General features: G+C 39.0%; 1 protein-coding gene across 1 annotated transcript in view; it reads left to right on the forward strand.

Annotated features, from left to right (window-relative positions):
• Positions 1–13,540: 13,540 nt before the first annotated feature.
• Positions 13,541–19,247, forward strand: part of THSD7B (thrombospondin type 1 domain containing 7B) — a gene marked incomplete at its 5' end in the record, with an annotated part of 807,803 nt that continues 802,096 nt past the window's right edge. The window contains one exon of the mRNA XM_082630042.1: positions 13,541–13,679. Within this exon, the coding sequence (XP_082486168.1) occupies positions 13,541–13,679 (139 nt within the window). The remainder of the gene's footprint in view (positions 13,680–19,247) is intronic.

Raw genomic sequence — 19,247 nt, forward strand, 5'->3', positions numbered from 1 at the left:
TGCTAGAAAATTTTATAAGCTTATAAACATGTTATTATTTTTATGTCAACTGTGGATACATATTTCAAAAAGTTCCTTTGCAATAGTAGATGCATAATTAATCAAGATAACACAAAGCTATATTTATAGTTTAACTGGATAACTCTCCTGACATTAAATATTTAGGATCTTATACTGCAGGAAATATTAATGAGTAATTAAGTATTTTTTTAATTTCAAAGGTCAATAACATTTGAGAAGAGAATTATATCTTGTTCACACGTTCAAATTCTCCTGAATTCTTGTAAAACTCTTTAGAGTAACTGTTAAATATAAGCCCACATAAAATTACTCTCTGTCTGCACTCATACATATAAAACATATATATACACACACACACACTTGTTTATCTGCTTGTAAAATTTGGTAAAAAGAGGTTATCAAATTCTTCCCTGCATCTTCAAGAAGGCTGGACTACTATAGGCTAATACCATTAGATGCCTATTTTATTTCCTAAACTATGTACAGAAGTGATTGTACTAATTTTATTACTCTTCTAGAATGTAATGCTTTCAAATTGAATGCATTTTCTTTTTATTAACCTAAGCTTCTCCAAACAGGAGATGTCATAGATTTTATTTTTTCTTTAGTGACTCCCTTATGATTTTTTTTCATATTATTTCTATCAATCTATTAACTTTTATTTTTTCCTACTCTAAAAAAAAAAAGCCCTTCACTTGAGAATTTAAAAAGTTTAGACAGTATAGAACTTTTTCTATCCTTGATAACTTTTGGGGGTGGTACAGTGGAATGTCTGTAATTTATTTGTAAAGTGGAAAGAATTTTTCAGCTATTTACCATTGCCCACATGAGTTTTAGGGTTTCACAAATTACCCAAATTAACTTTACTGAGCACAGGGAAGATAATTCAGAAATTCAAACCAATGTGGAAATATGGGCTTGTCTATCCATCTGTCTCCCATTGCATGGAAAAGGCTCTTCATCAGGATTGTGGTCCGAGATCAAGAAAATTTAACTAGGAAAAAATTTACACGTGTAGACTCCATAATCTATTCACTTGTTTAGCAAATATTTATTGAACATTTACTGTTTTCCAGGCAATATACTAGGTGCTGGGTGTATAACACTGAACAAGATAAACTATTTAGATGATACTAGAGGAGAGGAAAGTAAACAAATAAACCGACATACACTAGATTGTGAAGTATTGATCTTTTCTAAGTGTTACAAAGAAACAAACAACAAACAAACCTCAAGGGGCAGAGTGATTGCAACTGTGCTGAACAGATTGGTTTGGGAAGGCCTTTGAGGTTAATGAACTGAGAATGCAAGTTGTATGGTGGATACCTAATGAACAGTAGTACAAGGGCCTTGAGAAGGTATATCCTTGAGGAGCAAGAAAGGGGCCAATGTGTCTGGGTTATGGGCTACAGGAATGAATAGAGAATGGTCAGAAGGAGAGGAAGCAAAAGTCCAACCAGCAGAATCTTTAAATTTTATGCTATGATGGAAGCCATGAGAGCATTTTAAGGAGGGAAGTATATTTTTCTTTCCTAAAGATTATCCTGGATTTTCTTTGGAGCACACATAGAAGCAACCAAAAGTGAAGACAGGAAAACCAGGTAGGAGACAGGTACAGTAGCCCAGGTGAGAAATGATGGCAGCTTGGCACTAAGGAAGAGGATGGGAAGTGGTTTGATGCTGGATAGATTAGGAAGGTGTTGCCAACTAGTTTGGCTGATGGATTGGTTTTCAAATGTGAGAAAAAGAAAGGATTTTAGGAGGACTCCTGGGCTTCTGGTCTAGGGCAGTGTGATGCCTTAATGGAGATGGGGACACCAAGGGGAGAATGGGCTGTGGACGACATAGGAGAATCATGAGCTCCATTATGTGTGTTCTGTGTGAGTTGCTCTCAGACATCCAAGTGGCGATATTCACTGGTAAGTTGAGTGTGTGAGTTCAGGAAAGAAGTCAGGACTGGAGGTATGGGAGTGGATATGGAGAAATGGGAATCATTAAGCACAGTATTTAAAGCTGGGGGGACTAAATGAGATCCCTTGAGGAATGATCAAAGTTAGAGAAGAAAAGGAGTTTGAGGACAAAGTTAGAGGTATGTCCATTTAGAGGTCAAAATGAGAGGAAATACTAGAAAAGGAGGCTGAGAAGAAGGGGCCACTGGGAAGTAAAAAAATGAGATTTGGTTTGCTCTGTCCCAAGTGAAAAAAGTCATTAAGGAGGGAGTCGTGGAAGATTTGAGCAACAACCAGGGATTCAGTCATGAGGACATGATTCCATGAGGTATCAAGATGCTTTTCCGTCAGGTGATAATGAGTTGGTTCTAAAATTACAAGAACATGTCCTAATACCCTCTGAACCAGGGAGGGCTTGGCAACTGCATAGAAGGTAGCTCCAGAAATATGTTCTTATTTTAGACTATGTCTCTATGGGTGGATTTGTTATTGGAAAATCTGAGGCAGCTTGCCACAGTAATGATTATCTTTCTCTCTTACAAATAGTTCATCATACCTGAAGTGCCCCTTTCTTCACTGTGATGACACTTATGAAACATGACAATAGATGTGGCTACTTTTCTTTGAATAATGCACATATTACCTAAAGAAGCCAACTTGGGGAATAAACCAACCTCACCTGCTTAGAAACAGGGACATCTTCATTCAGGTTTCCAGAGAGGTTCATTGTGTTGCTTGAACCATGTGAGAAGTTGTGTTTCAATCTGTAGAAGTCATAGAGACAGGCATACTCACACAAATAGGTATGTCTGTAAATAGACACTCTGCATCCAGGGACGTGGATACCATAGGTGTTGGAGTTGCTTTCAGCTCGTGTAACAGAAAACACACAAAAAAGTGCCTTAAAACAAAAGTTTATTTTTCTCACACGTCAGAAAGTCCAGAAGTTGACGATCTAGGACAGTTGCTGTAGCTCCATGATGGCGTCTGAGTCTCAGATTTCATCTGCCTCCCACTCCATCATTCTTAGTGGGTGGCATTCACCCCATGGCCTTCAGATGGCTCTGCCACCTCCAGGCATTAATATCTGTGCTCCAGGCAGGGATCATGGGAAAAAGGGCCAAAGGCAAAGAACCATACTTTCATACTTTGGGGGGGTTTTATATTTTTATTGGAGAACAATTCCATCCTCTTCTTGACACTTGTATCTGCAAATCATTGGCCAGAACTGTGTCATGCGGCCACTGTGCTACAAGGAAATTTGCAAATATGATTTTTTCCTTAAAATAGCCAGTGGACATTCTTTAAAAAATTGGATTTCTAGGTCCACATGCAAGCACTGCAGCAAAAGGTCCCAGGTCCCAGGTCCCAGCCTGTCTGACCAAGACTGAGTATCTTGAGGGAATCTTCACACGGTGGTGCCATGACCGAGATGAACCTTTGCAGGAAACATGAATGTTGACTGTGTGATGCACCACAAGTTACTGCACTCTGTGAGAGCCCAGTTTGTTTGCTTTGTGCCCCTGGAGTGGAATCCAAGTGGAAAGATTGGCATGAGGGTTGAGGTCTATAGATGCTCCCATACTGTGTGGCTGACAGGGTCTGGGTGCTCCGGATGGGTGTCAGGCCTGAGCCTGTGAGGTGGGAGAGCGAAGTTCAGGACACTGGACCACCAGAGACCTCCCGGCCCCAGGAAATATCAATCAGCAAGATCTCTCCCAGAGACCTCCGTCTCAATGCTAAGACCCAGCCCCACTCAATGACCAGCAAGCTACAATGCTGGACACCCCATGCCAAACAACTATCAAGACAGGAACATAACCCCACCCATTAGCAGAGAGGCTGCCTAAAATCATAATAAGTTGAAAAACACCACAAAACACAACTGGACACGGTCCTGCCCACCAGAAAGACAAGATCCAGCCTCATCCACCAGAACACAGGCACCAGTCCCCTCCATGAGGAAGCCTACACAAGCCACTGAACCAACCTTACTCACTGGGGGCAGACACCAAAACCAGCAGGCACTACGAACCTGCAGCCTGTGAAAAGGAGACCCCAAACACAGTAAGTTAAGCAAAATGAGAAGACAGAGAAATATGCAGCAGATGAAGGAGCAAGGTAAAAACCCACCAGACCAAACAAATGAAGAGAAATAGGCAGTCTACCTGAAAAAGAATTCAGAATAATGATAGTAAAGATGATCCAAAATCTTGGAAATAGAATGGAGAAAATACAAGAAATGTTTAGCAAGGACCTAGAAGAGCTAAAGAGCAAACAAACAATGATGAACAACACAATAAATGGAATGAAAAATTCTCTAGAAGGAATCAATAACAGAATAACTGAGGCAGAAGAATGGATAAGTGACCTGGAAGATAAAATAGTGGAAATAACTACTGCAGAGCAGAAAAAAGAAAAAAGAATGAAAAGAATTGAGGACAGTCTCAGAGACCTCTGGGGCAATATTAAATGCACCAACATTTGAATTATTGGAGTCCCAAAGAAGAAGAGAAAAAGAAAGGGTCTGAGAAAACATTTGAAGAGATTAGAGTTGAAAACTTCCCAAACATGGGAAAGGAAATAGTCAGTCGAGTCCAGGAAACACAGAGTCCCATACAGGATAAATCCAAGGAGAAACACGCCAAGACACATATTAATCAAACTATCAAAAATTAAATACAAAGAAAAAATATTAAAAGCAGCAAGGGAAAAACAACAAATAACATACAAGGGAATCCCCATAAGGTTAACAGCTGATCTTTCAGCAGAAACTCTGCAAGCCAGAAGGGAGTGGCAGGACATATTTAAAGTGATGAAAGGGAAAAACATACAACCAAGATTCCTCTACCCAGCAAGGATCTCATTCAGATTCAATGGAGAAATTAAAACCTTTACAGACAAGCAAAAGTTAAGAGAATTCAGCACCACCAAACCAGCTTTACAACAAATGCTAAAGGAACTTCTCTAGGCAGGAAACACAAGAGAAGGAAAAGACCTACAAAAACAAACCCGAAACAATTAAGAAAATGGTAATAGGAACATACATATCGATAATTACCTTAATGTAAATGGATTAAATGCTCCAACCAAAAGACATAGACTGGCTGAATGGATACATAAACAAGACTAGTATATATGCTGCCTACAAGAGATCCACTTCAGACCTAGGGACACATACAGACTGAAAGTGAGAGGATGGGAAAAGATATTCCATGCAAATGGAAATCAAAAGAAAGCTGGAGGGGCTTCCCTGGTGGCACAGTGGTGGGGAATCTGCCTGCCAATGCAGGGCACATGGGTTCGAGCCCTGGTCTGGGAAGATCCCACATGCCACGGAGCAACTAAGCCTGTGCACCACAACTACTGAGCTTGTGCTCTGGAGCCCACGAGCCACAACTGCTGAGCCCTCGTGCCACAGCTACTGAGGTCGGCACACCTAGAGCCTGTGCTCCACAACAAGAGAAGCCACCGCAATGAGAAGCCCACGCACTGCAATGAAGAGTAGCCCCAGCTTGCTGCAACTAGAGAAAGCCCGCACACAGCAAGAAAGACTCAACATTGCCAAAAATAAATGAAAATTTAAAAAAATGAATCTATTAAAAAAAAAAGCTGGAGTAGCAATTCTCATATCAGACAAAATAGACTTTAAAATAAAGACTATTACAAGAGACAAAGAAGGATACTACATAATGATCAAGGGAAGTTTTACCCACAGCAATCAGAGAAAAAAAGAAATAAAAGAAATCCAAATCGGAAAAGAAGAGGTAAAACTGTCACTGTATGCATATGACATGATACTATACATAGAGAATCCTAAAGACTCTACCCGGAAGAGCTAAGAGCTCTACTCTACTAGAGCTAATCAATGAATTTGGTAAAGTAGCAGGATACAAAATTAATGCACAGAAATCTCTTACATTCCTATACATTAATGATGAAAAATCTGAAAGAGAAACTAAGGAACCAGTCCCATTTACCACTGCAACAAAAAGAATAAAATACCCAGGAATAAACCTACCTAAGGAGACAAAAGACCCGTCTGTATGCAGAAAACTATAAGACACTGATGAAAGAAATTAAAGGTGGAGAGATATACCATGTTCTTGGAATGGAAGAATCAACATTGTGAAAATGACGACACTACCCAAAGCAATCTACAGATTCAGTGCAATCCCTATCAAACTACCAATGGCATTTTCAACAGAACTAGAACAAAAAATTTCACAATTTGTATGGAAACACAAAAGACCCTGAGTAGCCAAAGCAAACTTAAGAAAGAGAAACAGGGCTGGAGGAATCAGGTTCCCTGACCTCAGACTATACTACCAAGCTACAGTAATCCAGACAGTATAGTACTGGTACAAAAACAGAAATATAGATCAATGGAACAGGATAGAAAGCCCAGAGATAAACCGACACACATATGGTCACCTTATCTTTAATAAAGGAGGCAAGAATATATAACGGAAAAAAGACAGCCTCTTCAGTGAGTGGTGCTGGGAAAAATGGACAGCTGCATGTAAAAGAATGAAATTAGAACACTCCCTAACACCATACACAAAAATAAACTCAAAATGGATTAAAGAGCTAAATGTAAGGCCAGACACTATAAAAGTCTTAGGGGAAGACACAGGCAGAACACTCTATGTCATAAATCACAGCAAGATCCTTTTTGACCCACCTCCTAGAGAAATGGAAATAAAAACAAAAATAAACAGTTGGGACCTAATGAAACTTAAAAGATTTTGCACAGCAAAGGAAACCATAAACAAGATGAAAAACAACCCTGAGAATGGGAGAAAATATTTGCAAATGAAGCAACTGACAAAGGATTAATCTCCAAAATATACAAGCAGCCCATGCAGCTCAATATCAAAAAAACAACCCAATCAAAAAATGGGCAGAAGACCTATATAGACATTTCTCCAAAGAAGATATACAGATTGCCAACAAACACATGAAAGGATGATCAACATCACTAATCATTAGAGAAGTGCAAATCAAAACTACAATGAGGTATCACCTCTCACTGGTCAGAACGACCATCATCAAAAAATCTACAAACAATAAATGCTGGAGAGGGTGTGGAGAAAAGGGAACCCTCTTGCACTGTTGGTGGGAATGTAAATTGATACAACCACTATGGAGAACAATATGGAGGTTCCTTAAAAACTAAAAATAGAACTACCATACGACCCAGCAATCCCACTACTGAGCATATACCCTGAACAAACCATAATTCAAAAAGAGTCAGGTACCACAATATTCATTGCAGCTCTATTTACAATAACCTGGACATGGAAGCAACCTAAGTGCCCACCAACAGATGAATGGATAAATAAGATGTGGCACATATATACAATGGAATATTACTCAGCCATAAAAAGAGATGAAATTGAGTTATTTGTAGTGAGGTGGATGGACCTAGAGTCTGTCATACAGAGTGAAGTAAGTCAGAAAGAGGAAAACAAATACCATATGCTAACACATATATATGGAATCTAAAGAAAAAAAACAAAAGATGAACCTAGGGGTAAGACAGGAATAAAGACAGAGACCTAGAGAATGGAGTTGAGGACACGGGGAGAGGGGAAGGGTAAGCTGGGATGAAGTGAGAGAGTGGCATGGACATATATACACTACGAAATGTAAAATAGATAGCTAGTGGGAAGCAGCCACATAGCACAGGGAGATCAGCTCGGTGCTTTGTGACCACCTAGAGGGGTGAGATAGGGAGGGTGGGAGGGAGGCTCAAGAGGGAGGGGATATGGGGATATGTGTATGCATATAGCTGTTACACTTTGTTATACAGCAGAAACTAACACAACATTGTAAAGCAATTATACTCCAGTAATGACGTTAAAAAAAAATTGTAGTTCTAGAAGACAGAATATAGTGATGTCTGCCACAGCTGCCAAGTTGGTTTAGAAGGCTTGGAAAACTGGTTTCAAGCCCTCTTTCTGTCAGTATGTCTTGTGGAAAAAGTTTGTTCAGAGATAGGTAAAATATTTGTGTGGACTTCTTGCAAAATTTTCTGTGGCTTTGTTATGTGAAACAAACCTATGGCAATTATTAATACCATAAACCCAAACTCATTGTATATTTTATGGTACGCTTGCAGGCCTCCCATGCCTGTATTTGATGTAATTTAGGATTCCGCAGTGAGGTACATGGAAGAAGAGGTTGGCAGTTAAAAGGTTTGAGGAAGTTACTAAACATCTTGTCATTGCAAGGCCAGAGGTTACCCTCTCATAACATAGGGATGATAATACCTGCTTTCTCCTTCACAGGGTCAGTGTGAATCCTTAATGGGGCTCTTGCTACAGAGTGCTTTTAGCTCTTCAAAAATATGGCACGAAGTCGTAAGATTGGGAGGTTGAAAAAAAATCATCCCTCAGTCCTTTGGCGCAGGGCCAAAGGGCCAACTTCTCTGAAATGTTGCCAGAGTCAGGGTTTTTCTGAATTGTGAATGAATCCTGACAATAGGAACAGTAAAACTTCAGTGAGTGCTCTCTCTCTGGCAGGCACTCACCTCAGAACTTTCTCTCCATTATTTGATTGCATCCTTACCCCCTAAGGGCTATGGGATGATGGCCCTCCTCATTTTGTAGGTGGGACCCTGAGGCTCCCAGGCTGGGGGATCAGCCAGGGTCACCACGTGTGATGCTGTAAGCAGATAAGGGCTGTGGGCTCAGGCCGTTTTTAATCCAGCTTTGATGTTTTCTAGCTGAGGTGACCTTGGGATAATTATTTAACATCCTCAATGACCAGTTTCTTCTACATCTGAAAAATAAGAATAATTGCTCATAGTATTATGTGAGGATTAGGTGAAATGAGATGTAAATTGCCTTGCACAAGCTGCTGAGAGACCCTACACAGGGTTAGAAAGGATCTACATTTTCAGGGCTATGCAAAATTACTTGCTTTGGTATGGGGCACATTATAAGTCTCTCTCCTTTCAGAGGAGGGTCACTGAGATCGATTGCGAACAACTTACTACCTCTGTGACCTTGGGCTTGTCACTTACCCCTCCATGCCTCAGTTTCCTCATCTTTAAAGTGGGGGATAATGTGAATAATTCATAAGGCTGTGGTGAGAGTTCAGTGAAGTGCTCAGGTCAGTGTTTTGTATATTGACAGATTATGAGGGATGGAATGCAGTGCACTGTATTGCAATCAGAAATTAGGCAAATCGCTGAGAAAAAACAAATGCTTCTGTGATTTCTCCAGCAGTGTTAGTTAACTTGAATTAGGCAACTGGTTGGAGTCCCCATCCTGGTCAGTTGAGTCGGTCCTAACAGTGGGCGTCCTCCCCTCCAGCCCCTGTTACTCGGCCATCTTTATTGAACCATTGTCTCTGCACAGTTGCCATGAGATGGCGCTATCAGGATATGCACGTTCAAGTTTGCTTTTCTCCTCCTCATTGCTGTTCCCTCAGGCTGCAAGCAAATTGGAACAGTTTTTATTTTCTTTTTACGTTTTGTACCTTTTTAGATATTCAAGGACTTCAGCAATAAGATTACATTTAAGGGAAATTGAAATGCATATGAAGTGTAAGGCACATTTTTCATAGTTTGAATGGCCTTTAAATGATTAGAAAACTGAGGCTAAAAGGAGAAACTGTTTTTTTATTTCTCTTAATATTCATCAGTTTAGAGCTAACCTTGCAAATACATTTTGGATGCTAAGATATAGAGTAAATAAGTTGATTTGGACACTCAACGATCTTCCTGAGATAAATTATTCATGCCATCGTGGGTAGCACATGCTTCCTGCATAATATATTTTTTCATCATAGTCACAGCATTTTTCCATTTGTGTTTTACTAACAGAGGAGTGGCAGCTCTAATTGTTTCTTGTTTCCTCTTATTTTGTTTATCGTGAACTCTTGTGTGGCTTATTCAAGTAATAGTTACAAGAATGACTCCCGATGTCTTCTGAGGAATAATTTAGTGAGTTTCAGGTCTTTAGAGGGAAGCAAGGCAGCATACTTTAGTGGAGTAAGACATACCTATGTTCAAATTCCATCCTGCACGTTCCATCAACTCAACAGAGATTCTCCATTTACTAGTGGATGTAAAGCTTGCAGCATGGCGAATGGTGGAAGCTTCATCAAATCTAGTTTCCCATCTTCTGTCCTCACGCTTCTTGGGAAAAGAGAGGTAATGAGGTATAGGATTATAGGTAATACAGATACTAAAAATGTGTGGGTGTTTTTAGGTGTAAGATTGCTGTGGCATCTTGAACTCAGGTGTTTTGGTGAATTCTCTAAGAGCTCTATTTCAGAATTTTTTTTTTTTTTTGGTCAAGATTAGTCTTAGGTTTCTACTGTCACTATCCTTGTTTTTTTAAAAAAATTATTGCCGTATAGTTGATTTATAATGTGTTAATTTCTGCTGTACAACAAAGTGAGTCAATTATACATATATATATTATTTTTCATATTCTTTTCCTTTATGGTTTATCACAGGATATTGAGTAGAGTTCCCTGTGCTATGCAGTAGGACCTTGTTGTTTATCCATTCTATATATAATAGTTTGCATCTGCTAATCCCAAACTCCCAATCCTTCCCTCCCCCACCCGCCTCCCCCTTGGCAACCAGAAGTCTGTTCTCTATGTCTGTACTGTCCCTATCCTTGTTAATTAGTGATAGCCAGGAGATAATGGTGACTGCAGGTGTCCAGTAGGCACCCCAAGCCACTCTGCTTATGGATCTTCCACTGGCTTTGGTGAACACAAGAGGACCCTTAAAGCCAGTGGGTCCCTTTGCAGAGTCAATACAGGGCTCTGTACCAGGGAGGGAGCCTGAAAGAAGACCAGGGCTCACAGCAATGTGTGTTCAGGTCTTGCAATTGAAACCCAAAATTGATGCAAAATTCAAAATATTTATGTATAAATTATTGGCTAATAAATCCAGCTCACATACAGTCTCGCTGGAACTCCTTTTAAATCTCTTTTTGGGTTCCCACCTATGGCCATTTAGAGTCTAACAAACATGCTTCTGGTCCTCCATATCTTTGGCTTGCATTGTAATGACATGAATACGCTTTTAGATATGCTGAAACTATGTCTCCCAGTAATGAGAATGAACAGAGTCATCTTCCGTACCCTGGTCATTTCCCATCACAAAAGAAGTGGCCTCAGTAGATAGCTGGTCCTGTTGGTTACCTAACTTATTAATAGTAATAGCCTTAGGTAAACTACCCCCAAAATGCAAATCATCGTTTTTATCAAAAGTTCTCTAACATTACAATGACTTAATCCATCATTATACAGAAGGCCAGTTCACTTGCTTCCCCAGGGGTATATTTTTCAACTCACTTGATTTGTAGGATTCACTAGAAAGTTACCTTGTTTTATGGGGGCAGTATTTTGATGTTTTTCAGGTGCCTTAATGGAATTCATGGCAATGGTGCCTTCTAAAAAATGTCCGTACTAAAGTTTTGTAGCAAATCTATATTATGAAGAATTAATCACCTATTCACATGTGTGTGTGTGTGTGTGTGTGTGTGTAGACTTTAAAATATCATGATACAGTTCCCAAACCATTCACTGTTGTGTTGCTTGTTAAGCATGTGGATTTGCCATTAGCAAAGTGAAATACCCATTGTCTAGGGTGTGTGTGTGTGTGTGTGTGTGTGTATACACAAAGATGTCTCATATAAGGGGGTACAGTTTGCATCTAGTCCAGAGGTTTATGAATTGGGTCCAGTAGTGCCCCAAAGGTTCCATGGAATGGTCTAACAGGCCACTCATAGGGACAAACAGTCAAACAGGGGAGCTCTGTTTAATTTCAGCTGGAGCATTCCACTCTTTTCGATATTGGCATGCAATGCAGAAATTTGAAGGAAAGCATTCGGTTGCTTATCCAAATATTATCTTCATCCCTGGACCAAGGCAGGACATCAGAGAGCTGTGTAATTGAACTCTATTGGTTGATTCCTCGTAGAATTATTTTCACTGATTTGTACTTTGCCACTGTACCCTTGGAGTGTTCTAGAAGAGCCCAAGACCCCACTGACCACACATTGCTGTTGTCTATTTTATAGATGAGGTGATGTGTTGAGTGCATTGCTCAGCACAGCATCTGTATTGATGAGAACTCTTGGGGTAAAATTCCACCAGTGCTTGGAAGCAGGGGAATGGCTTCTCCTAAAACAATAAAAAAAAAAGAATATATACTTTACTCCTACATATATGAGGGCTATAGTAGCCACTTTTTTTTTTTTTTTTTTGGTCCCTAGGAAGTTCACAGTCAGACTTGCTACCCACTTTTAGCAATTCTTTGGTAAATATTTAGGGGGAAAGGTTTCTACCCTTGACATCCTTTCTTACTGTTTCATCCTTTTATTGCCCTACACTTATCTGTCTTAATGTATTTTTCTAATACATGTATTGTGGCAGGTTACCCCAGATCTCTTTAATTCCATGTAGAATTTTCCTATTCTCTTTTGGGCAACTACCTGGATGTCCTGTAGGCACATCAAACTTAATATTTTCTAAAGAAAATTCTCTTTATCTTCCTTTTTAAACCTTCCCCTCTTCTCATTTCTCATTTTTGGTAGAGGGGTCCCATTGGTCTGGAATCTGTCTTTTCTATTCTCTCTTTCTCATACATCCCACCCAGTTGTTAACCAAATCCTTTAAACCCAGCCTCTGCACTACCTTTCAGACTTCTCCTGATTCTCTCATTCATCAGTACTTGCATGGACTATTTCTCTAGTTTCATAACTGGCCTCAATTTCTCTGTAATCATGTTATGAACATTATGTTCACTGATGTCAGTTATTTAAGTCATTTGCTCTCCTGTGATTCTTATTGTTATTATTTACAGAATGAAGCCCACATCTCTCACATGACATTCAAGGCTTTTTATAATTTGCTTCCCAACCTATGTTCTAAATCTCAACTCTGTCCATTCCTCCCTCTCCCATGTGTCCTTCACTGTAGCCACTTGCCCACTCCCCAGTCCCCAAACACAAAATGCATTTCAGCACCTAGTTCTCTTGGCCTGAAATGCCCTTCCTGGCACCTTCAAGCCCTTTTCCCCTGGCTCCTCTCAAATATTACCTTGTGGAGATTTCCCTCTTGTTTTTTTCCTCACCACAGAAGAACTGATTGCCTTTTCCTCATTCTTTCTCTGTCACTCTCTTAGTACCATTGTTAGAATGTTCATTGCCCTATTTGGACTTTGCTGTATGTATAGATCTTCTTCCAAAAATCGTGAGCTCCTCAGGAATTTGGCTGAGTAGAAGGAGGGAATGAACCAGGTATCTGCCAACCCTGCTCTTAAAAGCAAAAGTAAACTGATTGGGGGACTGTAGAACCCCTAGAATTGATAACACCTTTCATGGGTAAGGATTGAAAGCATGGGCTAATGCACGTCTGACCTTAAAATGTTAATATTTTGTAAACGTTCTTTATGGTCATGGTACATTTGTAATGCCATTATGCTAAAGGTTCTAGCAGTCCAAGTGAGTTTTTGTAATTTCTTTACAGAAGAAACTTATGTGATGTTCTTTTTTTCTTTTAGGAATAGGCGAGCCAAGAGGCTGAAAATCTGAAGAATGTTTCCAAAGTGTAATCTGGCTGTCATTCGCTGGTTATGGAGGGGCATGAGGAAGCTATTTCTATTACTTTCTTTCTTGCTGTCCCATGCAGCTCATTTGGAAGGCAAAAAGGATAATCAGTTCATCTGGAAACCAGGTAGGGATGTCCTGGCTCTCCCTTTGTCCCATTTTCGTTAATGAGAAGACTATTCTTTCCATCCTTGTACTGCTTATTTGTGGAGTAGTGGGAAATCTCCAGAGAGGGAAAAACTAGATTCTTCTTCTTTACAATACATTTGATGCTTGTTCCTGCATAATTGTCACCTCCATCCATGATGCTTGTTATCCTTCTGAATTTTCATGTTGTTGTCAGTTAAAGGGATGATTTCCATAGTTACATCTGCTTCTCCTTTGTCAAATATATCACTGCTGTGCAGCACATTTGTAGCGAAAATGGCATCTGAATTTAGCTGATATCCTCAGCTAAAAATGCTTTGGGCCACTAATATATGTCTCTTTCTCTTAGGGTACAAACTAGTTAGCTATTTATTATTGAATGTTTTCTAGCATAGATTCTGTATATCTAAGTTTTGGGGCATGAAAAATTATCCTAACAGCTTTGCCCATTAGTTATAATTTTACAGTTGCCTTAATGTGTTCTGAGATCCTTAGCTACCTCGTACATAAGTATATGAATAAGTTGAGTTGAGGTTTGGAGACTTGCATATAACTTATGTTCTTTTCTAGATATTTCCTTAATGTGGCTTTGGGAAAGATCTGTTTAATTTTAAAGGCTAATACTTTATCAGCTTAAATTATGAACCCCAAATATCTTGGCTGTTTGTATCACTGATGTTTTTCTTTGCCCTAGATTTTAATTTTCTTAAAGTTTCACAATCAGATCATTTAAAATATGTATTACTGTTTCAAGAGTCCATTCTTGCAAATATAGATAACTTATACACCTAATATCTTAGAACTGGAAAATGTGATGTTGTAGAAGATCTATGGTCCTCGGAGAGTTTTCACTTTAGTCTCATCATCCGTAAATTAGATAGACTGCAAACATATTATGTCATCATGGAAATATGTATAATAGTGATATTTGCAATATTTAAATGGTTTTGCAAAAATGAAAGTGAATTATGCTTTAAAGTATATTAAGTAAAACCCCAGCACCATTAGGGATACAGTCTGGAGGAAATTTAATTGCATTAAAGCCCCTATAAATTAATTTAATTGTGAGCTCTAATACCACATTAATGATTTTCATTTTTTACCTCACAGTTTTAGGAAGTTTGGAAATAGTTCTAAAAGTCAAGATTGCATTTATGTGAATGAGGCTATTTTATTTTAATCAGAAAAGAGTAAACATTTTATCAGATCTAAATAAGCACATTTATATGACTGTACTCCTGTCTAAAGTTCTCAAAAAAGTGCAATTAAGATGGAAAGTAGCAAATCTGAAATGTGAATGGGATGCATTAAGAAAATGGGTTTCCGCAACGAAGAGTAGCCCCTGCTCGCTGGAACTAGAGAAAGCCTGCGTGCAGCAACAAAGCCCCAACGCGGCCAAAAATAAATAAATTTAAAAAGTAAATAAATTTAAAAGAAAATGGGCTTATTTTGAGGGAAATTTTAAAAATAGGCCTGCTTTTCTAAAAGTAGGTCAATGGAACAAGCTGGTACAGACCCACTCTACAGTGGGGATGGACACTTTGATAGCTGTCACACTTAAGTTTCAGAAGTGAGGATCCTTCCCATCAGATGTTTTGCACTGTTCAAAATGAATATCGATGTCATCACTCTCACTTTCTCTGGTATTCGTTACTTCTTTCCCTCATTAGTGTGCCATCAAAAAGGTAATAACATATTTTTTCCCATATGGTTTCATTTCTCAATTACAAATTTATTACTTGTATGTGATCAGACATTTTAAAAGTTGACAAAATTTCGGAGATATAAAATTAAAAGCCAAAGTCTAGGCCATGTGTTCCACTCTCCCTTTTCTTATATATCCTTCAGAAACATTCCTTGCACATGTAAGTACATCTCTATGCATAGTTGTGTATATAAATCACACAAAATACACACACACACATAAGTTTTACTATAATTATTAGTTAGGGTTCTGCCAAAAAAAGAAATGGTACATGCGAAGTAGGTCATTGAGAAGAGTTTAATAAAAGAACTATTTACAGAAGTAGGAAAGTATCAACAAGGTTTAAGATCAGCTACCAGGAATTGTGGAGTGCCCCTGAGCAGGTATCAGTCTTTATGACACTGGGTCTGCAGGGGCAAAGGAAGGAAGTAGTTTCCAGAATCTAGAGAGAAAACTTTTTTATGGAGAGGGTGCTTGAGAGATGCTGTGGCCTTTAGAGGGGTATAAACAACGTGCAGAGAAAAGTTGGGAAGAGGCTCAAGGTGATGAATGGCCCTTGTCCTTACATCTTCTGCCAGGGATCTCATTGGCTGAATCCAACCAGAAGCCACAAGGCAAGGGAAGGGAACCCATCAATGCCTCCATACAGACCTGCCTCCTGGGCAGGAAGCCAAGTGTGGAATGGTGGAGAATGTGGATCTGAAAATATCTAATTTTTACATACCTGTTGGTACATTGACACAAACACTGTTTCAAACAATCAGAATCATACTTGGCAGAATCATCTTCTCCAGGTTGCTTTTATCATATAATGATGTCTTGATGAATATTACACATTAGTGCACATGGGTCAGTTTCATCTTTTAATGGTTGCATAGTTTTCTTTTGTACTTTTGTTTAATAATTTATTTAAACAGTGCCCTATTGGTTTATCTTTTCTTTCCCTATTGCCTGGCATTTCATTGGCTTTTCATTTTTTGCTATTATAAATAGTACTGACATGAATGCAACATTATTTTAAAGGCAGTAAATCAATTTGAGGAGTCATATGCCCCAGAGCATTCTGGGTCATCACCTTCAAAGACAACCTCAACATCTTAGAATCTGTACCTACTTATGCATGATTTATTATTTCTCATTTGCATTTAAAAAAAAGCTTGATTGCAGTTGAAATTAACTGCATTTTTTTGTAGTATATTATCAAATCCAACAACTCAGGTCCAGTGTAATCTGGAATTTGAATAGATTTCCCTGGAGACCCAGATAGATATACCTTATTTTAGAAACCTGGAAACCATTCTCTGGATTTAGATTGTGGCACCAATCACTTAAGCTCTTTGCTGGTATCTATTGTTTTTCCCCTGAATCCATAGGTTAGATGTTAGTCAACCTCATCCAAATTAGAAGCATTTCTAAGTGAGTCCTGGCTTTGGAAAAACAATGGATTGATGAATAATAAGTGAGTGATACGTTATGTTGCTAAGGATTTCTCTACTGCGTGAGAGTCTGATGAGATGTAGGCTGTGGGGTCATTGATCTGCCAAGGCTGTTGAATGCCTGTCATCATTGTGATGAGATCTGTTGATCTATATTTAGTGTTGGGCAATTGGACATCCATGCCAAGAAAGAAGGATCATGTCAGCAAGCGTATCAGATAAGGAGTGATGCTGCTTGTTGTTTTAAGTAAGCACATAGCTATTCATGTCTGCATGCTTTGTAGAGATGAACAGATCATGGCCTCTGAAGCCACAATAACTAGTGGTCTCTTAAAATATTTCTCAATACTGGTCCTAAGAGGTTCATTCATTCCTCTGATCCTTGTTGAGACCTTATTGTGTTTGAGGCACTATTACAAATACATGAGATAAGTTAAGAATAAAACTGACAAATCCTTGATCCTCATGAACAGGCTAATAAACACGATCAAGAAGTTAAATAGAGAGTGTGTTGGATGGTGATGAGTGCTTAGGAGGAAAGATAAGGCAAGGAGGAAGGATATGCAGTGATAGGTGACAGACTAAGAGTTTTTTTCTCATTGTAGTTTTTTAATTTATTTTTTTATCGAAGTATAGTTGACTTATAGTGTATTAGTTTCAATTGTACAGCAAACTGATTCAGTTATATATATATTCTTTTTCAGATTCTTTTCCCATAGAGGTTATTACAAAATATTGAGTATAGTTCCCTGTGCTATACAGTAGGGCCTTGTTTATCTATTTTATATATAGTAGTATGTGTATATTACTCCCAAATTCTTCATTTATCCCCCTGCCCACCTTTCCCCTTTGGTAACCATAAGTTTGTTTTCTATCTCGGTAAGTCTGTTTTTGTTTCGTAAATAAGTTCATTTGTATCATTTTTTAAGATTCCACACATAAGTGATATCTGAGAGACTGACATTTGAAGTGGGTGGGCTATGGGCTGCCTCACTGAGGAAGGGAATTTGAGTAAAGACCTGAAGGAAGTGAGGGAGCCAGCCATGGGGATATCAGGGAATATCCCAGATGGGGGGAACCACAAGAGCAAAAGGCCCTGAGGCAGGCGTGGCTGTGACATGTTTGAGGACCAGAGAAGAGCCCACCATGCTGGAGCAGAGTGAACATGGGGGGCAGTGATAGGAGGTCAGATCAGAGGGGTAATCAGGCCCAAATCAGGTACGTCTTCATAGGTTGGAATACAATTTTGGCTTTTACTCTTGGGCGAGATAGAAAGACATGGGGGAGTTTTTAGAGAGTGAAGTGATCTTTTTTTTTTTTTAGATAATATTTTAATAGGATTATCTTGGGTGGTCAGTTGAGCAAGTGGTCACAGGGAAACCAGCTGGGAGGCTACTATAGAAATAAGGACGAGTGATGATAATAGCTTGAATGAAGGTCATGGCAGAGGAGGTGGTGAGAAGGGGTTGAAGGTCGGATATATTTAAGGCCATGGTTTTCTACCGGGGAGATTGTGCACAGCAGGGGACATTTGGGAATGTCACAACTGGTTGTCACAACTGGGTTGTGCTAGCTACATCTGTGAGTAGAAGCCAGGGATGCTGCTAAACACTCTAAAATGTAGAGGACAGCTCGCACAATAAAGAATTATCCTGCCCAAAATGTCAATACTGCCCAAATTGAGAGACATTGTTTTGAGGTAAAACCATTATGATTTACTGGTGTGGGGAGGGGGAGGGAGAGAGATACAAAGGCGATACTGAGGATTTGCCCTGAGCAACCAGGAGAGTGGAGTTGCCATCATTTAACCTGGGCTACTGGGAAGGAGCTGGCGTGGAGGGAATATGAGTAACTTGGTATTGGACATGTTCAATTTTTAAGTCTGTTAGAAATTCACATGGAGATGTTGACCAGGGAGTTGGGTCTGAATTCAGGAGTCAGGTCTCTGCTACAGATATAAGTTTGGAAGTTCCTAGCAGTGAGGTAGAATTTAAATGTATAGCCTTAGAATTGAAGAGGCGACCTTGAAGTTTGTGATCCTGTGTATATAAAGGATAAGTTTCTAATTTACTTCCTTTGGGCCAAATGACATTTAAAAAAATTATGGTGGTAAAATACACATAACATAAACTTTACCATTTTAACCATTTTAAAGTATACAATTCATTGACATTTAGTATATGCACAGTGTGTTGGAAACTTTACCATTGTCTACTTCCAGAACATTTTCACCATTCCAAATTACATTTTACAAGTATTTATAAAAAGAATGGAAAACAATTTGCTGTGAATAATGAGGTCTGAAAGAAAAAAAATCCATATTTGTCTTTTTGTGAGAGGTTCTTTTAATAGCCTTAAGTCATCCTCAGAGGTCACTCCGTATACTAGAAAAAGCATACTTTGTATA

Source organism: Mesoplodon mirus, assembly GCF_964341445.2.
Source record: "Mesoplodon mirus genome assembly, chromosome: 8".
Taxonomy (NCBI): domain Eukaryota; kingdom Metazoa; phylum Chordata; class Mammalia; order Artiodactyla; family Ziphiidae; genus Mesoplodon; species Mesoplodon mirus.